The sequence below is a fragment of the Helobdella robusta genome, assembly GCF_000326865.2.
Source record: "Helobdella robusta unplaced genomic scaffold HELROscaffold_8, whole genome shotgun sequence".
Classification (NCBI taxonomy): domain Eukaryota; kingdom Metazoa; phylum Annelida; class Clitellata; order Rhynchobdellida; family Glossiphoniidae; genus Helobdella; species Helobdella robusta.
The window spans coordinates 5,207,807-5,233,297 of record NW_008705459.1 but is presented as its reverse complement, the minus strand read 5'-3'; the positions used below and the strand labels follow the sequence as shown (position 1 = coordinate 5,233,297).

The 25,491-nt window shown below is 30.7% G+C and overlaps 3 protein-coding genes across 3 annotated transcripts; 2 read left to right on the top strand and 1 right to left on the bottom strand.

The window, feature by feature from the left end:
- Positions 1–2,758: 2,758 nt before the first annotated feature.
- Positions 2,759–3,663, bottom strand: HELRODRAFT_165845 (hypothetical protein; the record flags this gene model as incomplete). The annotated part of the gene is made up of 2 exons (XM_009032329.1): positions 2,759–2,895; positions 3,474–3,663. 2 exons carry the CDS (start codon positions 3,661–3,663, stop codon positions 2,759–2,761), a joined length of 327 nt encoding a protein of 108 aa, XP_009030577.1.
- A 7,255-nt stretch (positions 3,664–10,918) lies between these two features.
- Positions 10,919–16,579, top strand: HELRODRAFT_165844 (hypothetical protein; the record flags this gene model as incomplete). The annotated part of the gene is made up of 4 exons (XM_009032328.1): positions 10,919–11,090; positions 14,011–14,229; positions 16,278–16,354; positions 16,520–16,579. 4 exons carry the CDS (start codon positions 10,919–10,921, stop codon positions 16,577–16,579), a joined length of 528 nt encoding a protein of 175 aa, XP_009030576.1.
- Positions 16,580–18,059: 1,480 nt separating this feature from the next.
- Positions 18,060–18,532, top strand: HELRODRAFT_165843 (hypothetical protein; the record flags this gene model as incomplete). The annotated part of the gene is made up of 2 exons (XM_009032327.1): positions 18,060–18,431; positions 18,482–18,532. 2 exons carry the CDS (start codon positions 18,060–18,062, stop codon positions 18,530–18,532), a joined length of 423 nt encoding a protein of 140 aa, XP_009030575.1.
- Positions 18,533–25,491: the final 6,959 nt, after the last annotated feature.

Sequence of the window (25,491 nt, the reverse complement as noted above, 5' to 3'; positions counted from 1 at the left end):
ATGCTCAACCACCGAACTCGCCAGTACGATTAAATCACCCAAACGAAGTTCAAAAACAGATACAAGAGAACTGCGGAAAAACATTCTGCGAGATTGAATGCTGCTACCACGTGAATTTACTTCTATCGCATTAGCAAAAATTTTTCAAGACATTTAATTCATTTTAAATTTTTTTAAAATTTAAGTCAGCCTTCAATTTGTGAAATTGACAGACGAATGATCGATTACTCACTAGCTTTTACAATATGAATGCAACATTATGAACGTCAATGTAAATGCATATATATCATTCAACGAAACCGTAATAATCAATTTCACACCAAAAAATTAATATGCAAATTTGAAGTTTTTCATAATGACACCATTGCTCATCAACACTACCAAGCATCCAGTCGTGGGCCGTAATTCTTGGCGCTATATCTGGTTATGGCAGCTACAAGGTAGTCACGGAAGTTACTATAAGAAACATCTCAGGACCAAAATTTGAGCACACTCTCCAGAACCTCAACTTTTTACCAAACCAGCATTAAAGGCCGAAAAATATGGTCATCCAACCGGAAACGTTATTATTTACTCATCATAATAATCATGCAAATAACAGAACAAAATCTTTCAGTATCACTGAATTAGTAAACAAAAATACAAAATTTATTCTTCTTCATATAAGTTTGTTTATATATTATATATAATGAATCAAAATCAATCATCAGTTTGCTCAAACATTTACAAATCAAGCTGGTCCTGTGCTACCCGTGCCTCAACCAGATTATAAAACGGTTCTCTTAAGCACTGGGGCCAGGCTATATCAACGTCTAAGCAGCACTTGTACAACGCTGAGCAATGTGACCCAGCTCGTTGCATCTATAACAGCGTACATCTGATGACCCACCTCCTCCTCTGGGTTTTCTTTCTTCTGGACAATCTCTCGAAAAGTGACCCTCTTCACCACAGTTGTAACAAGATCCACCATTGCTGCTACCACCGCTTCTGCCAAATGAACGACCACCACCACCACCACCACCACCACCATTAGATCTCTTCTCACTTGACTTTTCAGTACAATCTCTTGACAAGTGTCCTGATTCTCCGCAGTTGTAACATTTTCTGTCATCACTGCTTCTATCATTTCTATTACTAGATTCTGTACAATCTCTCGCTAGATGGCCTGGCTTGCCACAATTGTAGCAGGAACCTCCTCCACCTGAAAAATATATTTAAAAACTGAACTCACATTTCAACTTTTAAGGTTCATTACCAAAATAGGAAACAACCAAAAAGATTTAATGCCTTTACATTTACAATCAAGATTGCCTAATATTAACACTTGTTTAATATTAGTAAACATAGATACTAAGACGTATTTCCTCAAATTTAACTTTAGAAATCTCTGAGCACACATAATATTAGTAAACATAGATACTAAGATGTATTTCCTCAAATTTAACTTTAGAAATCTCTGAGCACACTTTAAAAATTAAATGCTGATTTAACGTAAATCATAGCAATCAGTGTTAACATTTAAAACAGTAAAGTGGGGATTGTAAAATTAACACAATGTCAACACAGGCAGCTCATTTGGAAGTTTTGAGGTGTTTATTAACACTAGCCATTTAAAAGACAACTAAAATAAATCTAGCCCTGCACTGTTCATAATTGCTCTCAAAAATAAATGAATCAAAATTTGTTACCAATAATCTAACTTAATGATCTTAAAAGAGGTTATTATAATATATAGAGTGCAAAAACACAAATTATTTGCACATTTTGAAATATTGGTTTCCAACTCTATGCTTAAAATTCACATGATTTTTTTGCACATAAAAGAATAAGAATATTTATTTTTATTATAGACATACACTATTTTACAAATTATTCATTATCATTAAATAAAATTAGGGTCTAATCAATTAGCTTAGCTTAGTGGCTTATTGCATTAAAATCGTCAACAGATGATTGTTTATAAGTTTGGGGATTTTATGTTGGTTAGTTGTGAATATGTCAACTAATTATAATTTTGAATATTATATACAATGCATCAGCAAAAGAGACATTTAGCAAACGAACAGCCTATAGTAATGACATCAAGATTATTAGCTCTTAGCAGTAATATATAAAATATAAAAACTAGTAAAAAACTTAATTAAATGGTATAGAAGTAATTTAAAAGATAATAGTTTAGCTTTAGTAGCACTGTTTAACCTTTCTACCTATCTCAATTACATCTTCAAATGAAATTGAAAAATATGCAAACAATAAATACCTGATCCACCGGTGCGACTTCCTCCTCTTCCTCCACCTCTGCTACCTCCGTTTCGACCATTGCTAGCAGCACGGCAATCACGGGCAAAATGGCCAGACTTACCGCAGTTATAACATTTATCACGGTCTCCCATTTTAGATGCTGTTCACAGTAAGTTTAGATTAGTTAGTTTAACAAAACTTAATCAACCCATAATGCCAATTTAATAACCATAACAACGGTAACTACAAAATATTTTAAATAACCAATGACTGAACCAAACCGACACACACGTATGTGCATACACAATACGACAAACTTATACATATAAACGTTAAGACATCGTACGAAAACGAGTAAAACAAAACATGAACAAATAAAAAAACGACGCCATATAAATTATAAAAGTAAAAATTAACGGCAAAAGACGAAAAATGAGTAGAACGAACCGAAATAAAAAACTTCAACAAAATAAAACACATACAAAAACGTAATAAGTTGAAGTTTTAATTACAAACTTTAATCTGTCGATTCAATAGAAGCTTCTTCTCTATCAATAAAATGCGTTGAACGATTAACAAGAGTCACTCCGAGACGAGAAAGGAAATAGATGATCACGTGTGCGGTAACATAAAATTTGTGGAAAACTATGAAACCTACGACAAAAATTAAGCGTTATATTATGATTATAATAATATATAAGAAAAAAATTAGGCGTTGCCAAACTTTTAATTGGCAATATCAATTGAGAAATTGATATAAATGTTTCGATTTTAATATATTTTTTACTTTAATATTGATAACTTTGGCACAAACATTTAATAATTATATAAATATGATCTAAATATGTCAGAAAATAACGAACATAATAATAATAGAAAATAACGATGTATCCGAAGCATAGAAAGCATAGGGGTTCTCTTTTTTAATTATAATAAACGCGTAACTACAACGCTACTCCTGCTTTCAAAGGATGGGGGTGTTCGATAGCCATTCCTCTCTTAAATGCATCCAGAAACGGTACAAGCCCTTTTTCCAGTTATTTCTTTGAAGTTTTTATACATTGCAATTGTATTACTGTTTTTGAATTTGTCATTTGAACATTTCTCCTTTGCCTCTAAGCACATTTTTTAATGTTTTGTCCAGCTTTTTGTAACTAGCAGAATTTGAACCTTTCACTTTCCTTCGTTCATCCATCAGAGATATTGCGATGTCATCTGTTTTCATTTATGACCTCTTCTTTGCTCTTTCACAGGTATAACTTCCCTTGCTGATTCTGTGAGAACATCTCTAAATATTTCTTGTTTAGATTTATTTACGTCTTCCGTTAATAACTGAAAACGATTCCTTATTTCAACGTTATACTTGACCTTGATCTCATCATTTTGTGACAGACTGACAAACTTCAAACGTTTTGGAGCCATTCACTCTTGATTTTCTTTAATTTTATCCTGATTTTACAAAAAACTGGGTTATGATCACTGCCACAATCAGCTGCAGGGTAACTTTTGCATTGTAAAATGGCATTTCGAAATCATCTAATTATTGTAATGTAATCAATCATATTTCTTACCTTGTTTTCGGGTCTTTCCCAATTATATTTTCTCTTTGGGTGATTGTCAAGCCAGGTGTTGGTAATAATTTGATCATTTATGATACACCATTCAATCAACTTTTCTCCTTTTTCATTTCTTTCACCTATCCCATAAGGACTAACCACACCTCATGTATTTTTTTGAGCCAAATTTTGCATTCGAGTCATCCATCATAATAATAACTTCTTGAGATTTTTTAAAGCATCATCAAGATTATTGTGAAAAGCATCAAGGTCTTCTTCACTGCTTTTAGATGTTGGCGCATAAACTTGAATAACAGTTAGGTTGAAAAGTTTTGCGTGTATTTTGACCCACAAAACTCTATCTGACACCGCCAAGAAACCTTCTAAATTTTTAGACATTTCTTTGTTCAAAAGTACATCTACTCCTCATTTGTGTGAATCACTTCCAGAATAGATTAATTTGCCTTCTTCAAAGGTAATGATACCTGATTTCTTCCACCGAGTTTAGCTCAAACCTAGAATGCTGAGATTCATTTTTTTCATTTCTTGTTTCACGTTTTCTAATTTTCCAGTCTGGTACAACGTTCTAGGTTCTAACGTTCCATGTTGCCACAGAAAAAGGTGAGGTGTATTCAACTTGTCACTATTATGTTTGCTTTGCTTTGTGTTTGTCTATGATTTTCTTGGCATCAGTTGTGGACAGAAGGTTGCCATTACTTGTTGTCATTATTTGGTGTATGATGCGTTAAACGAATACTGAGTGATGAAGTTATTATTATGTAAGAATTAAATTGAGGATCATTTTAATGACTATTAGTTTATTTAGAAAAAGTAAGACTCTTAAAATATATAACTGATTAATAGAAAATAACTTAGAAAGTATAAAATATTCAGAGATAGGGTATGATCGAATTTTTTTCAAATTAAAATAAATTCTAATAAAAAAACCTTAGGAATGAGTTAGTAACAATAAATGGGTTTTAACCTGACGACCCCAAGTAATAATACCATAAAACAAGTAAAGATAAACCAATGAATAATTAAGATTAATAAGAATTGACTTAGAAAAAAATATTTTAATTTATAAATAACTCCTAAATTTATCGATAATTTTTTTGAGATAGACAAAATTTGGCCTTTCCAGTTCAAGTTTCAAGTACCTAATAATAAAATCTAGAAAATTGGTAAACTCAACTCTGTTTATGATATAATTATTATAAATTATTGAAAAAGATTGTAAATTAGTTACGATCTTGGGTCCAAATAAAATAACCTTGGGCAAACTGTGGGAGTTGAAAAAGAGTACTAAATTTTTGTACGAATGTCGTGGTATGAAATACAATAGAAGGCTGAGGTTTTTAAATTTATCCACACTAAAGTTTCGTTGAATCAGAGGAGATTTGATTACTTTGTATAATATTTTGAATGATAACTTAAGTAGTAATTTATATCAAGATCTAAAATTATGTACAGATTCAATAACTAGAGTACAGGATAAAAAGTTAGAACGAAATAACGAAATAAGGTTAGAACAAACACGAGTAAACATGCATTTGTTAACAGAACTATGAAATTCTTTACCACAGGAAATTGTGGGTGCAAAATCCATAAATCAATTTAAAGTTCTGTTTGACAAGTTCACTATTGAGTTTGAGATTAGGTACGAATGGCGTGCAAATTATCCAGTTTGAGTGATATTTGGGTTGGCATGTGAATATGTGTGTGTACATGCTTGAGACGTGTGAGTGTGTGTTTGCGTATTACTTTTATCATTACTTGAGCAATTTAGGATTTCATTTAATTAACTAATTTTTGGGAATTTGGGTTTATGGGTGGTACACTTGCGCTCATTAATTTTTTTCTGTTATGTTATGTTCAATTTTGGAAATATTCAAATTTAATAAGTTATATTCATCAAAGAAGACACATGAACCAGTTCAGAGTTTAAAAGAATTTCCACTTCAAAGACTGACTTACCACTCGCCAATATTGGGCTATCATCTGCATACATAACAAATTTTAGATGAATACTTCAATTTGCCAAATTATTGATGATTATATTAAAGAACTAGGGTCCCAGTATAAATCCCTGGGGAACTCCGCAACTGATAGGTGGCATGTTTGATTTGATATTTTTGTTGATAACATATTGATATCGGTTTCTTAGACAACTCTGACACCAATTCCAGACTAAGCCATGAATACCATATACTGTTTATGTATATATATATATATATATATATATATATATATATATATATATATATATATATATATATATATATAATGTGTGTGTGTGTGTGTGTGTTTGTTGTGTGTTGTATACATGTGTAAAAGCATTTGTGTTAATTGATTTGATGGTTTGATAACGTTAAATGTAAGGCTTATTATTAACTTATAATATGCATGAATGATCATCAAGTTACAGTTATTCGCGGTTGTATCTACCTATATCTACCTACGCTGGCATTTATTTACTGTTAACTGGCAGCGAAGAGTGTACGTACAGCAGGCAGACGAAATGTTTTTTTAACATTCTAAAGAAATGCTGTATTTACAATTTACGTTGAACATTGATTAACGTGCATTTAAAAATTAGATATTGATTGTTATGTAGTATAGTATCATAAAACATATCGTATCATTATATGCCCAAATGAAAAGTGATTAAAAGTTTTTACCGAATTGAGTATAGTATAGTTTTCGTTAAAAATCGCTGGTAATATAAATTATAAATACACATCAAACATGCATATATCGATGATGATCGACTTTCCGTGTTTTTATTAAATTTTAAGGTGTAGTAATGTAGTTGTATTGATTTGAATGAAATTATTAAATTAAAAATTTAAAATAGTAGAATAATTAATTATTAATTTGTACATTGACTGTTCTATTGATTGCCGTTGGTTGTGATTGTCCTATCCATTGCTGTGGTTAGTTATTTTTATATGTCTCTATTAAAAATTAAATTAATTAAATTAAATTAAATAATTTTATTTTATTTACGTATAGTACATTTTACATTTCTATTAAAAATTAAAGCAAACAAAAATTAAACCCATTATCTTATTTAATTTTAGAGTTAGTATTAGCTTAATATTAATTTATAATTGTTTCAATAGCAGGATTAAAAATAATTGTTAATTTTAAAATTTTAATTTAACTGTTGACAACAGAGACACAGAAATATACTAAAAGTAATAGTAATACTAATTACTTATAATTCTAACACTAACTGTAGATATTAATTAGGCACTATATATATTATAATTATATAATATAATAATAATAATAATAATAATATATTTAATATCATTATTAATTTGTTAATTTATTATTAATTTGTTAATTTATTATTATTAATTTGTTAATTTATTATTATTATTATTATGGGGATTTACCAAAAATGTATAATATATTAATATTATATATATAATATTCTGGGACTTGGTAATTCCACTTGAGATCAAAGCTCTCAGTTACTTGCATTTGTTTAAATCTAAAATTAAACGCTACCTTTATAATATATTATACTATATATATAATACTCTGTCACTTGCATTTGTTTATATCTAAAATTATCAATCAATCAATCAATCATCGTTTTGCGTCCAGAGACCCAGTTCTCCGAGGTAGGAAGTTAAAATAACGTTAAAAGGACGTTAAAATTAAACTATACTTGATTAAAAGAATACTATTTTCTTGAATTAGTAAGTGTTTGTTATTATCGATTATATAAAATTATGTTGTTGTTTTTTTTTATGTACCTTATGTTTTTCGTGCATGTATGTATGTGAGTACGTATGATAGAATGCATGTATTGAATGAATGGACCTATGCGTAATTTTTTTTGACTTTTATATTCTATCTGTTATTATTTGAATTCAATGGATTTAAATAATTTTATTGATTATATGTATTAATAGAATTTTTGTGAGCTTTATTGGTTATCTGTGTTTTAATAGTTATGTAGAGGTGTAGTTATGTTTTGATTATCTTACATTAAATAATAATAAAACTTATGTTAACAATCATAATAACTTTAAAAAATGTGTTCCTCTTGTACCATTTATTTCGAACTAAAATATAACTTATAACTTATATAGTGGTAATTATGTTTAGATTATTTTACATTAAATATTAATAAAAATAATGTAAACAATCGTAATAACTTTAAAGAATGTATTTCCCATGTACCTTTTATTTCGAACTAATTTAATCATTGATTTTTGTTGAACTACTTTAATCTTTGATTTATGTTGATCAATGTTGATTTTATTTGGATAATTTGCATTTGATTGCTTTTTAGTTTCCCTTCTTTTTAGAAAAAAAAAAAATATAATATTAGAAAAAAAAAAAATATAATATTGCTATACTATGTATACATATATAACATATATGAACAACTGTATATATAATTATATATACAAATGCATTGCATGTTTTGTATCACTTTACATGAAAATATGCATGGTATACATAATATACTATAATTTCAATCAATCATCTTTTAGCGTCCAGAGACGCAGTTCTCCCGAGGTAGGACGTTGTTTTCTTTGCCATCAATTTTTTGCGCCAAATTAGGCGATCAGTTGTATCCATTTCATTTAAATTTAGAGCTTTCATGTCTTCCTCGATTGTTTGCGACCAGGACTTCTTTAGACGGCCTTTGGAACGAGTGCCACGTACTTCAACATCTGCAAGAGAAGTTATGGCACTGTTTCCACTTCGTTTGACATGACCAAACCACCTCAGACGGTGTTGCCGGCATTCGTCCTTTATATCATCTAAACCAACACGGCGCAGGATTTCGGTAGATTTGATGTGGTCCTTCAGACTAATTCGTTGCATCCATCGGAGCATTTTCATATCGGTTCGGTGAAGTTGTTGTTCCAGTTTGGTTGACATTGGCCATGTTTCTGTACCATATAACAACACCTGACGTATCACAGATTTATAAAGTCTTGATCGTAGTGGTAGTGGGATGTCACGCCACATCAATATAAAGGCAAGGAGATACCATTTATTCTAGGCTGCACTTATGCGTGCTCGAACGGCAGCTTCAGCTGTTCCAGTACAATCCAGAACATCTCCTAGATATTGAAATGATGTGACTTTTTCTACCTTAATGGCTTCAAAAACATTGCTATTTCGAATTTGTTGTTGTGGATTGATGCAAGCAGGACAAACAAAATTGGACACTTTAGATAAATTACCAGTTATTTTTGAACAACGTTTGTGACACTGGTTACACTGATGACACTTGATTGAATTGTTACCTACACCAGCTTTACAAACTGAACAGGGCCATCGTCCAGTAGCTGTGGATTGAATGAGTTCACCAGTGTTCATTGCTTCGATTTTGCTGATGTTGACTTTGAATTCATGATCGGCGAGTCTGGTGTTCCAATCTTCAAACATCTGTGCTGCATTCTGCTCAGACGTGGCTGTTAAAACAATATCATCAGCATATATTAGATTCCAAATGTCACCAGTGCGTATCGGTTTTGTGATTTCTTCCATCACCGTTATAAATAAAAGTGGACTGAGAATCGAGCCTTGGTGAACTCCAACGCCGATGTCAAATGCATCTGTGTTTCCAACCGTTGTGCTGACGAGAGTCTTAGTATTCGTATACATTTCCATCACAAGTCAAACAAGATATTCTGGAATGAGTTGTTGACGTAGACTCCACCGTATTGCTTCACGGGGAACTCGATCGAATGCTTTTTCAAGGTCTACAAAAATGTGTGATAGTTGTTGATGCTTCTCTTGCAGTTGCCGAAGGATGTGAGTTGCATTAATCTTCTCTCAATGATTTTCTCGAAAATTTTCAGGGAGTGTTCTAACAGACGTATGCCCCGATATGATGAACAGTTCAATGGATCACCTTTGCCTTTGTATAGTGGAACTGTTATGCTATAGTTCCATTCAGTCGGCATTGAGCGATTTCTTCACACTTCGCGGTAAAGTTGTAGTAACGTTTGGATACCTGCAGTACCAGATGCTTTGATAATGTCATTTGTGAGTCCAGAGAGCCCTGCTGCCTTTCCATCCTTCATAGCTTTCAGAGCTTCTGTAAGCTCCTCTACAGTGATGTCTGGAATCGGACCTTCGATGGGTGGAGCGTCAAAGTTGACATTGATGGGATTTGTTTCATTTAACAGACGGTTGAAGTAATCTCCCCACTGTAGCTTGATCTCATCTTGTTCAAGAACCATCTCGTTTTTGTCGTTTTTGGTACATGAGGCACCAACTATGTCTTTTTTCGTACGCTTTGCTTGTTTTGCTATACAATACAGAGATTTCATTTGTTCACCTTTTCTTTTAGTGAGCCACTCTCTGCACTGATCTGTCCGAGCCAGTGCAACTTGACGTCTTGCATAGTTGTTCTTCTCACGGAAAATTTTATGGTCATCAACAAGCTTTGATTTTTGCCATTGCTTGTATGCAACTTTCTGTTCAGCTATTGCATTTTGTACACTGTCATTCCACCACCAAGTGTCCCGTTCATGCTGGCGTTTTGTACCAGTTTTCCCACAAACTGTAGTTGCAGCGTTTATCAAAACGGTTTTGTATGTACTCCAATCTGTACTGGCTTGCGATTGGTGGTTTAACTGTGTGGCAACGATCAGTTGAAATTTTCCTCGATGAATATTGCTTTTGTTTAGACTTACGTTGTGACAGTTCGACAACCAGGTCTGCCACAAGGAGTCTATGTTGGGCGACACATGATTCGCCAGGTAAACAAAACCCGTGTTTTTCAGCAAACTTAAGGATGCGGTTGCCATCTTCATTCCGTTCTTCATAGCCAAAATCGCCATGCACGTTGTCAAAACCATCTGTTTTCTCTCCAACGTGGCCATTAAGATCGCCTCCAATCAGGATTGTTTCAGATTTTAGTATTGTTGAGATGGTGTCAGAGAACGCAGCCCATTCCAGACATAATATACTATAATTTACATATATATAATAAGATAAAGTTTCTATCTACTAGATATGCCTTAATAAAACTTGTTTTATAAATTTGTTATGATTATTATTATTAATTATATTATTTTTTTAAATGAAATGATAATCACACAGTTAACGTTCTGAAACTCATGTTCATCAGAATGATGCCACCTGCTATCGACCAATGTACTTTTTTTCTGGTTTTGCTTCTGGTTGGTGTTTCAAGAGGTATTGAATACTCAAGAATTAAAGTCAATCATAATATTGAAATTACTGGACAAGACAAGAATAGAATAGTATCTGAGAATATTACCATGCTCATTGAAAGTCATGCAAGTTAGTTACATACAAATTTTTATTACTTTTTTTAAATGGATGTCTTTTTTTATAGGTTATCAAACCAAGTTAGCATGCAAATTATTCGAGTTAATTTTTTCGATTAATATATTGAATTTTTGTAACAAAAGAAACTTGACATAAGTCTGAGCAAAATTTTTAAAATGTAAATGCAAAAAAAGAGTTGTGTATACTTAGATTTTTCTTTCAAAAGATACTTTAAAATGTTTGGCTTTGGAAGACAATATTTTGAAAACCAAGTCATTTTCTTTATGAAACTTTTTGTAAAAATTAATTTATGATTGTCTGGTAGTTGGGCCTAAATTTATTTATTTGTGGATGTTATCAATATTTTCAAATGTTTTTGGAATTATTGATAGCCAAACTATTTTATTTATTTACGTTTTTTTTTATATTTTATATTACAAGAAAATACTCTTCATCCTAATAACAATTCAATTAACAATTCATATAACTTTGTTAATATATTTTTTTACATAAAAAGAATTTTTTATGCATGGTAACAATTTAAAATAATAGAATCAGAATATCCTAGGAATAAACCAGCTATCTAAGAAGCTGAGAAATAAACTTGAGTAAGCTAAATTTATGCTAAATGAACATAGGCCGTACATAAATTGAATATAGTCTGAATATAGACTGAATATAGACTGAATATAGACTGAATATAGACTGAATATAGACTGAACATAGTCTGAATATAGACTTTTATTGAATATAGACTGAAAATAGACCCAACATAGATTCAACATAGACTGAAGCATATATTGATTGTATGACTTTCATAGTAAAAGTAAAAATTAGGCAAATGAATTAAATGTCATATTTGATTCATGTATGTACACTTAGACATAAATTTTAATAATAGCATAGAAAAGTACCACCTTGCTAATAACGATTACATTAAAGATGTGTGTGTGTGTGTGTGTGTGTGTGTGTGTGTGTGTGTGTGTGTGTGTGTGTGTGTGTGTGTGTGTGTGTGTGTGTGTGTGTGTGTGCAGGGGGAGATCAAATTAATTTTGGAGTGTTAAGTAAATAGAAATGCACATGGATTGGTTGGTGAAATCAATTGCTTGGTAGGTCAAGTGTGAGCTGTCTCATTTAAAACTATGGTGACCCAATTTGAATTTAATGAAAATCATGATAGACATATATGTGTTAAATTTTTTAATTCAGACCATGGAACTCTTTTTAGTTATACAAAGATTCCCATGGTTCAGTCATTTGCATTGTATGTATATTTCATGTTCGGTGGTTATGATAACAAAATAAGTTCAGTACCATGTTAGCTTCATTTGTTATGCCTGTTTACATATGCTTATGGCAATAATTGAGTTTTTTACAAAGCTTTTTTGACAACTAATTTCTAATGTTCGTGCAAAATTTTGGCTAAAGTAAATGATTATACAAATTTCTTATTAATGACTATATTACAATTATAAAATATTTCTAGTCAATATTACAAAAAAATGCAAGTGTATAAAATGGCAAATTGAAATAAAACATTTAGAATGAACAAATTCATGTAAGCCGTTGCAATAACCTTCTGCATATTTACATTTCACTAGGCACTTACTTTTCTTTTCCAGTACTTTATTAATATAGTTATCTAATCAACATAGGGTGTTCTCATTTGAGGTGTCTAGAAAATTAACATTTATCAATGTTGGAAATATCTCAATATCTCATTTTTTAGGTGTTATCTGCTCTGTATAATAAAAGTGTTAGGCAATAATTCTAATTTGGCTTGTATGTGACTCTTGTTTATTTGTCACATGGCATTTGATTACCAGAATGTGTAGTGTTGTTTTCAAATAAATGTATTGTTTCATTCAAATCTTTATAATAATTGTAGCATGCCACAATATTTCTCATCCTTAGATGCAAGTGCACTTTCTTGCACATATTTTGTCATTACATTTCGACGATGTGGGGTTTTTTAACGCATTACTCAGCTATCAGCAACACACACAGGCCACACACATGTGTGAATATGCATAGTTAGGTACTAGGTGCCCTTGTCTATGACGCCATTTCTCAGCCAATTAACTCTGTTCATTTTTAAACTGAACCTGTCCTGAAAATGTTGATAACTTGGCAGTGGTGATGGATCGTTAATTGTGCAGATACACATTTGAATGAATGAGTCGCAAACATTTAAATATCTAAATAAATAAATAAATAAATGAATGAATAAATAAATGGATAGATGGATGGATGAATGAATGAATGAATGAATGAATGAATGAATGAATGAATGAATGAATGAATGATTGAATGAATGAATGAATGAATGAATGAATGAATGAATGAATGAATGAATGAATGAATGAATGAATGAATGAATGAATGAATGAATGAATGAATGAATGAACGGAATAATGAATGAACGGATGAATAAATGAATGAACGAATGAATAAATGAATGAATGAATGAATGAATGAATGAATGAATGAATGAATGAATGAATGAATGAATGAATGAATGAATGAATGAATGAATGAATGAATGAATGAATGAATGAATGAATGAATGAATGAATGAATAAAACCTTTTTTCTTTTTTGACCAAAAAGCTAAATTTACTCAACATTTTAACGTTATTTTTATTATAATTGTGTGCAATGTCATGGAATGAGACTGAAAGAATGAGGTATATAACTGTTCATTATTTTTTTAAAATAGGAAAGATTTGGTCAGTAATATAATGTAATATAACATTGTTATTTTGTCAAATAAAGTGTTCTTGTTACATTTCTCAACATGTTTTTTAATGAATCATATTCAGTTTGGATTATTATTTCGCCATCTACTTTTTTCAGTCACCATTTTTTCTAAATATAAATTTATAAATAGTTGAAAATATTAATATTTAAATTACAATTTCAAATTATTTCAGGAATAACTAAACATTACCATCTGCCATTGGATCAGGTATCAAAGGTTTTTGAAATTGTTAACAAATTCGGCTTGAGTGCCAAAGTGGTTGGAAATGGTCAGCTAGTGGGTGGAGTGAAAAAGAATGGCTTCCTTTTAAGTGAAACTGGCGGTATAACCATTTTACCGGGACCAGTTGAAGTAAATGAATGTCTCTTCAATTTATCCTACTGCACTGAGGGTTTGCTTTTTTCATTTTAATTAGCGTTTATGTAACTTAATTGTTTAATTGCTAATACATTTTTCACTGTTAAATCTTGGGTTTCAGTTACGTTATCAGTTTGGTTTAATCAAATTAAATTTGCTTATAGGCATTATCTATCTATCGTTATAATCTATTTTTTATCAGACCATCATTTAAAAATTGTTGGCTTTATAAAAATTTGTTTTCCAACATTATTATTGGTGTTATGACAGTTTGTACTCAACTCCGTTTAAGAATGCTCTTTATTTGTTAATCATCGTTTTTATTGTTAATCACTTTGTTCTTTCTTCGTGTTTACTCTACAAAATGGAGTATTTACCCTTAGAATCAGCTATGTTGGACGTTTTTAGAATCGTTCATTAGTGATTTTTATAAGGCGTTTATTCAAACTTCTTATGGCACATCGCATATGACTGACGAGATTATTTAAAAGAATAGTTTACTGAATGCCGCTTGAATTAAGGATAACGCAATAAATTAAATTGTTGTAGAAAATTTAATTTGATTCCCACAAGCTCGAAATGGTTGGATCTGGATTGTACACATTCTGTTAACATTACTGTTTGCTATTAAAAACTCTATAAAATTATATAATTTTTCTGCAAAGTGTATAACTTGCAGTGTAAAACTTTGGTTCGAGAATATGAAATTAATATCTATACTTTAGTCTTTTATTAATACAGCTACCTCTTTGATACTTTTTATCACTGATTATTTGTTATATTTTTAAATCCCTTTATTTCTAAGAGTGGCGAAATAGAATTGCTCCAAACTCCATTTGGTTTAATATGATGAGATCAGTTTAATATAATTGCTTTTACTAAAATTTGTTAATTATAAATGTTGTACTTCTGAAACTAAAAAATATATAAATTTTATTGCTGTTTTTATCCTCGGCAATAAGTCTACAACAATAATTGGGTTACTGTTTTTACTGTTACTTCTGTCAGAATCTACTACTGCTACTACTTCTGCTGGTACTGCTGCTGTTTTTGCCACTATTGCTGCTACTGTTACACTTCTGTTGCTGTTGTTTTTATTTCAGACAAATAAGTCTTCATGTTGTGAAACAAGAAAGGGACACAGAGAGTCTTCTACTACTATTTATGAATTTTCATGAATCTACTACGGCTACTGGTGTTGCTGCTACTGCTGCTACTCCTAATATTACTATTACTACTTCTTCTCTAGCTACTACGCTAATATTACTCCTACAACTTTTCTAATACTTCAGCTACCGTTGTGCTAACATTTTTGCTGCTGTCACGTCACTACTGCTTTAAAAATATTCTACTTGCTACTTGCCACCACTGATGTTATTTTTGTTTAGGTTTTCTTTCATATTAACCATGATAATCATTAACGCCAAAGTTTCCTGATAACTTGCGTGACCTCCTTAAATAAAAAATAATTCAAATGGTACCTAAATTAATTGTTATAAATGTAAAATAATGGCCAGCAAGAAAATATTGCTACAATGAATGCCAGCACTATTAATAATAATAACTTGTCACAATACTTGCTTGTGTTGATGTAAACAGCTAACAATAATGTTTACAATAGTCAGCATGAGGGCAGTAATAACAGCATTTATAATGTTGGGATAGAAATATTTGCTTTGTAATTTAATGAACAATTAAATTGTTCTTAGAAATACTTGCCTGCACTATTAATGCATTGAATATTTCCTACTTGTACGTTAGCTACTAATCATATCCCTACCTACCTACCTACTACACTGACAATCATCATTATTTTAATCTTTTTGTAACATTTTGTGATGTGCTGAAAGCCAGAAGCGATAATAAACAATAGTCACCCGGTGTACTAATATAAATGAAAGGTTGGTGAGTGTGGACACCAAAACTCTGAATACATTGGGATGACAACAACCAAATTATCAAGAAGGCTTACCATGCATGTTCAGTCAGGAGCAATAAAGAATCACAACACAAAAATTAATAATGACAATAATGTAGAAATAATTCACTGCAACAACAATCCGCACTATCTATGAATCGCAGAATCTTTGCTCATGGAACAAAGATATCCAGCAATAAATATTCTACAACACACTACTGCAGTCATACCGACTAACAAAGTCAGATCTCGAATGAATTTACTTACTGAAGACACTCAGTAACAAGGTCAATATTCGAACAAATTCACTTAGTGAAGACAGAGTAACAAAGTCACTCAAAACCTATAAAAACAAACACATAAAACAAGATCCGCATTCAACACTGATGATGACAAATGATTGTAGGAAAAGAGGTTTTTATGTAAGAATGTACATAAAAATTCAAGCGAAAATGCAAAAAATTAATAAAAATTTTGTTTATGCACTGAACAGACTTGATATTGAACTTAAATTCGTCCTACGCGTCCTACGAAAAATTGAAAAAATTCAATTGCAAATTGAACAGCGCATGCATTGCTGTGATATTTTTAAACAAATGCTACATATCAGATAGTCTCAACCCAATATATAGCGTCGAAATAGACCTCTGCAATAATTTTAATGAAATGTTTGTTAATAAAAATAGTGTTTCAATTTTTAAAAGACACCACTTCGTTGATAAAAATTTACTAAAACAAATTGAAAAATTCGACTTTAAGTTGATAAACACTAATAAATCGGTGAAATTTATTACATACTGTCTAGAATTTGGTCTTCTTCTAGCACACACACACACACACACACACACACACACACACACACACACACACACACACACACACACACACACACACACACACACACACACACACACACACACACACACACACACACACATATATATATATATATATATAATTATTATTATAATTATATATAATAATTAATGAAAATCACAGCATGTTCGGCGTTTGTTAACTTCCAATTTAACTTTTCGATTTATTATGAATATATATATATGTAAAGGAGTAATGATCTTTTTAATAAGAAAGTTGGATAGACAATCATCGCTAGATGATCGTGAGTTACTCATAGCGTTGACTAAGTTTAAGATTTCAGTCTCATTTGTTTCCGTCATAAAATACATGAGCTTTATATGATACATGAGCGTATACGTTTGGTCGGAAGTTAACTAACGCCGAACATGCTGTGATTTTCATCAATAATTGCATTTTATTACATATATATATATATATATATATATATATATATATATATATATTATATATTATATATATATATCGATTCTCATCAGTCTTCGTCTTCTGCTATTGTTTGAAAGCTGCTTTCTTACTGGCAATAGCATTTTCCACGTCTCGTTCCACCACCAAGTTTCACGGTTGTGCTGGTGTTTTGGTCCAGATTTTCCATATACAGCTGTTGCAGCGTTTACTAGGGTGTTTTGAAAAGATTTCCATGTTATGTCTACCTTCTCTAGACAATCCAGCTGTGCCAATACCAACTCCACGAATTTCCTCTGAGCATGGGTTTCTTCAGTTTCCATGTCTTTATTCTAGTTGACATACGACCAGTCACAGGGCGTGATCGTTCCATAATCATATCGGCCACCAGCAATCGATGTTGAGGGTTGCATGCTTCGCCTGGAATGACTCTTGTATTTTTAAATAGTCATCTCTGTTGTTGTCCGACGACAATAAAGTCAATTTGTTTGCATGACATTCCGCTTTTATGTGATCAAATGTTCTGCCATCTTCTTGAAATAAGTGTTCAACATGGAGAATTCATGGCTTTCAGCAAATTCCAGAATCCGTAAACCGTCTTCGTTTTGAGACCCGTAGCCAAAACCTCCATGGACACCGTGCAACCAATTTGCTTTATCTCCAACATGGCCGATGGTATCTTTGATTATGGTGTTTTCCTGACGGCATCAGAGAGTATGTTCCAAAAGTCATTTTTGGCGTCTTCAGATTCACCGGTCTGTGGTGCATATGCAGAAAAAACAGTCAGAACCTGTTTTCCAATTCTGAATATAATCAACATTAAACATAAGCTGATTCGAGCCACCTCTAGCACATTTTGTGCCAGTGATTCCCGTATGAAGATTTCCACTCCATTTTGGACTGTCTTTTGGCCATTCCAGAACAACTTGTCACTCCCAATGAGAAAGACACCATTTGATTTTCATCTTGTTTCCCGCAGAGAACAGATGTCAACCTTTCGCCTTTCCAGCATGTCGACGATCTCCACGGAGCGTCCAGTAAGCCATTTGGTATTTAATTTTAATATTTATACATCTCCTTAACAGAGATCCGCAAAAACTATGTAGCTATACAGATGATGGCAGCTTATGCTGATTAAAGCATTTTTGTGTTCTTAAATATGCATTTAAAACTTGTTAACTAATAATTCTAAAAGCAAAGATTTATTGAATCTTAATAAACTGATTAATAAGGATAAAATACTTGTATATATATATATATATATATATATATATATATATACCTTCTTTTTAAAGAACACAATATATATATATATATATATATATATATATATATATATATATATATATATATATATATATGAAGAATATGATGCTATCGATGAAGAAAAGGAAACCAAAGAAGATGACCAGCCAATAAAGAAACCTGACACCTAATTTCCATCTAAATTCACTTTGACAAAGTCAATCTCCATCTAAATTCTTTTTGACAAAGTCAATATCTTCCTATATAAACAGCAGAAAGCACTGATGATGATTCATTCGGAATCGAAATATGGCCTTATTTGCAGCCTGAATTCGGAAAATAAGTTTATTTTGAATTTTAATAAACTAAACGTTTACCAAAAAACTTTAGTGAAAAAAATTGAAAAAACTAACGCCAAACATTCGGTAGAATTTATAGAATATTGTAATATATATATATATATATATATATATATATATATATATATATATGTGTGTGTGTGTGTGTGTGTGTGTGTGTATGTATGTGTGTGTGCATATGTGAGTGTGTGTGTATGTGGATAAACAAAAATCTAGAAATTGAGCAAAACATGTTTTGATTGTTTTGTTATGATATTTCCATATTCTACACCAAATTAATATTTAGTTAGTTAGTATGCACAATTATTTCTACAGACTATTTTATAGTATTGTTTAAATGTTACTGGGCGTGTCCATAAATAAAATGATCAGTGTAGAGACTTTTCAGCGTTTTTTTATTGCATGCTTGATATATGCGTTTCTTGTTTTCTAAATATAAGCTCTGTCTGTTTTTAATTTTTAAACGTTTTTGCCAATGCATATTTTAAACACTTTCATGATTAGAATGCATTAAATTGGTTTCATATGCAGCCAGCCGGCCAGCCTATAACTTTTCCTTCCTACCGACAAACAACCTACTGAAAATTAATTTCTTCCAATTATGAAAGGAATGCATCTTTTGCATTTATTTATGACGACATCTCTTCTGAAGAATCTCCTTTAATGTTTTCCATTAAAATTTTCAATATAAAATTTCATTAGGTTTTTCATTCATCGAGTTTAAAATGATAAAAAGTGCAATAAATCAATATGAAAAATATTTTAACAAGCTTTTTAAATTTTTAATAATTAGATATTAACGCTCAACTAATTTGAATTTAATTACATTGATCGATTGATGTAAGAAAATTAAGAAAAGAGCATGATTAGAAAGGTTGAATTTGTGCTGAAGATTGCCAATAAAACGTCCAATAATAATTTTGATGGGTAGCAACAAGCATTATGTTGGATATGAATTTTGTGTGGCATCTTTTTGAAGTGGTTATCTAAAACATGTTATCGGTAGTCAGTGCCTGAGCTTCCATAAACTCATTCATATGATGTGATGTGCTGAAGCTTGGATGAATATCATTTATACCTTATTATTGCTCTCATTTTTTCAACTTTTGAATTAAAAATTTTTCAAGCAGATTAAATTGGAAAAAATGTGGATATTGTTTACATTTTTATTTATTATAAAATCACTTTTACGAATTTAAATTTTTTAAACTAAGTAAAATTCATCATAATTATGCTCACACTGATAGATTATGCGCGTGTTTATAAGATTATTATTTGCAGCGTGCAAAACTACACTGCTCAACGTACAACACATCACAATAAGTATGTTGAATTGTTTAACTTGAAAGTATTTCTCTTGCTGCTCCTGCATGCTGATGAAATCCTATCTTTCTAATAATAGTCTACAGATGCAGCTGGTAGCTTGTTTGTTACCATCACCTGCAAATAATGCAAAGTATTTGCATGCATTAGCTCAATGCACTCATTTCTCATACATTTATTTGTTGTTGATACATTGATAAAAACATTTAGTTTATTAATATCTTCACACATTTTATATAAAACCTTTAAAATTTGGTTCATTTAAATAAATGTTCCTTTAAGATTGAAATGTTTCTTCATGAATGCTGGATGAATGTATGTGATGAAGCGTAATATATGTTTGTGCATCGACGTTCATGTTTTTACTATTTTGCTTAGCATGTTTGAATGTATTTTCAAATGAACACACGACATATTGTCTGCACTTCCACTCATTTTCATCAGTTTGTGTATTGAATTGTTAAACTCTTGTTATCGGGGTTCAGTTTTATTTAGTTTAGACACTCTTTAGGACAATAGGGCTAAATATATAGTTTTTTTTATATGTATGTGTAATATGCTGTGTGTTAAATCATGTAGAACTATCTAAATAACTCGGTAAGCATTCATAACATAACTATATCCACAAATGGTCCAGTCGAAGATACAACTGAAATTATATTAAGACCTTCCTGCCATTCTTATTTCATACCATTCATTAATCCTTATGAAAATTAACTCAAGCATTCTTTAACATATGAACCATTCATAAGTCTAATGAATCACCATGAACAAGCAAAATTGACGCATTGCCATGGAGTCTCTCCGTGGCAGACTGTTTGCCGAATTCTACTATGGCCACCAATGCAATAACAGAATTACAAAACAAATTCAATAAAAAGCAAATTAAGAATCCCAATAGAACACACCAATCAACCATTTCTAAATATATTAAACATCGGCGGCATAAACTACAATGGGATAATTGAATATAACTCAGCATATGAAAACTGTACTATAAGTGCTTTTCTTTTGTTGATCAAGTTTTTACTAGTTTCTCAAGCATGGCAATTTTGGTCAGTTAAGACAAAGAGCTACAACGCATTGCACAACATATCTGCAACAGCTATTACAACAATAACAAATATGACATTCAGAATATGATAGAAATAAAAATTCCGAAATCACTAACATAGAGGCCAAAAATGACAACAATATCGCATCCACCACACCAATGCGTAAGTTGCAAGCTGTATGCTAAAAAACAATTCTAACTTTCTATACTCTTTTATATGCCCTTATTTGGCGTAACTTCAACCACTGTTTTACTGCTCGCCGTTTTACATAACAAACATTAGTTTAAAACATTTTTTGTTTTTAATGTTAATAACTCAAATGAATATTTCAAACGAAATACGAAATACTATGCAAAATTGTGAAAAACTATCTTACCTTATAATTAACCATACCGTTACTATACTAATTGGCAATGCTGTGGAATTTTTGCATACCTTTGATTCTTTTACTCACATTCATAACAAGGATATGAACAAAGTTTATAATATGTATATATAATCTCATCTTTAAAATAATATATATATATATATATACATATATATATATATATATATATATATAATGTTTGTACATATATATATTTTTTATATAATTGTATTTATGTTATTTACTGACCTATTTGTGCACTTTTGTAATATTTATGTAAAAGATATAAAGTTTATATCATATATATACAAATATTTATATATTTATATACATTAATATTGCGATATTGCTCTCTCTCTCTTTCTATTATATATAGTCCTAAGTAAAAATATACTTACTCTTATAAAGAAGTATACTAACGATTAAACTGCACGCGCGTACACAAACACTCATACTACATTGTAGTACTAATGATTCACGCTTTGAATTATTCATGCAAAGAACTGTCTATTTGTTTTAATCTGTCTGTTTGAGTTCTGTGCTGTGCTGTGAAATCATTATCCAGTGTTTCCATTAATTTTTGTTATCTTCCATTCCAGCGTACTCCTACTTTTTTCAAACTTGGCATTTTTTCTCTGTTAATTTTCGCAATCTAAAAAGGCACATCGCTACTGAATGAGTAAAGAAATTGGTAATATGAATATTTACATTAAATTAAATATACAGACATGCTATATTTTTATGTGTGTATATGTTGAAACTACACGGTTTATGTATGCTATATATATATTATCATTATTACGGAAATTTATATACAACGCTTTTAGTTGTTGAAAACTCAAAAGCGCTAATGAATCATAGACAAATCAGACGGAGGTTCATTGTGCAGATAAATAAGTTTTAAGCTGACTTCGAAATTGTAAATATGGTAGGTTAGGGTCACACACATATATATATATATATATAAATATTTTGGGACGAGTTTTTCAGCTATGCAAATTTCATTGAATATTTTTGCCCACTTAGCATTAATTAACTTTTTTGAAAATACACTCAACGATATAGTTTATATGCTGTTTCATATTATATATATATATATATATATATATATATATTATATATATATATCGTTTAATTAGCGCTTCATAAATGTTTCAATAATATATATATATATAATATATATATATATTATATATATATGAAACCACGTCTTTAGAATTCTATCAAATTTCAGGGTATTTGTCATGTTTATGGCATCGACTGGGTTTTTTCATTATGGCCATTAAACTAAATGTTAAATAAATCCTAACCTAACTCGTTCCGACTTCGAATTTATTAGGTTCTAATCTGCTGACACTTTCAATTTTCAAATTTTTTAAAGAGAATCTACTTGTGCTGACTCACTGTAACGTTATTTGTAGTCGTAGCAATTTGATGCTATTGCAATTTATTGAATGTTGAATGCGCTTTTTGTTATTTTTAGACAAAAAATTCAAAGTGAAATGAAACTATTTTCCCTAAATTGTGACCAGAGACGGGATTAAATAGACAATTAAGACAAATGTATAAGACTTGTGATTAAGTCATGAATTTAGATTTATATGTTTTATATAGCTAGTAAGGTTGTGCTCATATTTTTTTATTGTTTTCCATTATCCCAATGCAAAGTTGCTTCTTGTCACTTTAAGAAAAAAACAAAGAGTAGTTGTGTTATGTCATTCAATTACACAAAATCAGATCATTAAAATGGGACAGTTTTTGAAGCATTCCAAAAATACAAACATTTCACAAAGCGGGTGGCACAACTTTGCTTTAAAGTTTATCAGAATATAATCAAAATATAAAAAAGATCAAAAAAGGAAATACAGTGAAACAAAATCTGAAAACTTGCAACAGGCACTCTAGGCATCACCGCCTGTCAGTGTTCCACACCTATAGTTGCATGGGAACATTCATCAGTAAGCATTTTAAAACTTTGATGGAATATGGACAACGTTAACAAACGATTTGTTGCATCATCAATTGCATTCTCTTAAATAAACAATTTCTTTAATTTTATACTTGCAAAGTTATAAAATGACATCTTCAGAATTTTAATAAATTACATGGTCAGAACGGTGCCATCTGTCACCTAATCTCAATGAATCGTTTAAACTCATCATTCATTACAGACATGAGAAAATAACGTTACCTCCAAATCAACTATCTATCACTCGCACGAATCCATCAAAAATGGATAATACATTTACCTCCACTATTCAGCTTTGCACCTCGTATAAGCTGCATCACACAAAATTTCTAAACATTTTACGCAATCTAAATAACTCAAAAACTATTAAATTTATCGTCATCACAGAATCGTTCATCATCTCACGGGTATACAGCTTATTTAAAAAATGGTTTGGTTTCAAATTTTGATTTATTTTATTATAAATATAACTGGATCATTTAGTTTTTAGTACATTCCTTATTTTTTTAAGTAAATTAAAATTTTTTCAACAGGCTACACGTTGAGTTTTTTTATCAACTTCCTCGATTTTCCCAAATCGGATATGGTTTATCTAACCAGCGGCTCACATGTGAGCAACAAATATGGAATTTCCTTGATGGTACGTCCAGTCGATATCAGTTATGTATATATATATACAAACTGTTTGTTCGTGGGTTCATACAGAGCAGCCACACCTTATTCATTGATTCATTTATTCATTTGTTTTTTATTTATTTATTTGGATATTTATTTATTTATATTTTAAAGGAAAGTATTAATAATAATAAGTAATGATATCAATAAGTAATAATAATTATAATAATAACTATGTTGATAAGAGTAATCATTATTATCTATTATTATTATTATTATTATTATTATTATTATTATTATTATTATTATTATTATTATTATTATCATTATTACTTCTTGACTTTGAAATGTTGGAAAAAAGAAATATTTTTGCAAACTGAAACAGAAACGAATAAATAAATAAATCAAATCAAAAGGTGAATAAGCAGGAGACCATGTTTCTGACATTCAGAACGTCCAAGGGTAAGGAGTGGAGGCTGCAGGTTCACGAAAAAATACGTCTTAATGCCTGGGTTCATTTCTTCATAACATGGTCAGAGCACTATGGACTCTATTTCTACATCGATGGCGAACTGGTTTGTTTATTTTTTTTTTATTTAAATGCTTTTCAGGTTTATGCTGCTTCAATAGTTGTTTTTTATTTACACACAAAACAATATGTATATGATATGAGTTTCTCTTTCTCAAACGTTCTTTGTTAAAAAACTATTTAAACTTTTTAACACACACGCACACAAACACGCATTATATTTATATGGAATGTGTATGTATGTGTTTGTGAATGAGTACGGATGTGTGTGAGTGAGTATGGAGGATGTGAGTGAGTATGGATGTGTGTGTGTGTGTGTGTGTGTGTGTGTGTGTGTGTGTGTGTGTGTGTGTGTGTGTGTGAGTATGGGTGTGTGTGAGTGAGTATGGATGTGTTGTGAGTATGATATGTGTAAATTTGGATTTTTCATTTAATATTGTAATTTGGAACAAGTAAATTTAACATTTAAATTTTTCCAGTAAATTTTTTCTAGCTGTTTCTTTTTGTTTTTCTTGAGAACAAATGTTTATTTAATTTTTGATTGACATTTTGCGATACTTTGACAATTTATGTTCCAGGTGGTTGTGCTGGATGAGTTCTTCAATGAACTCCATTACAACCATCCTGCCCTCTTA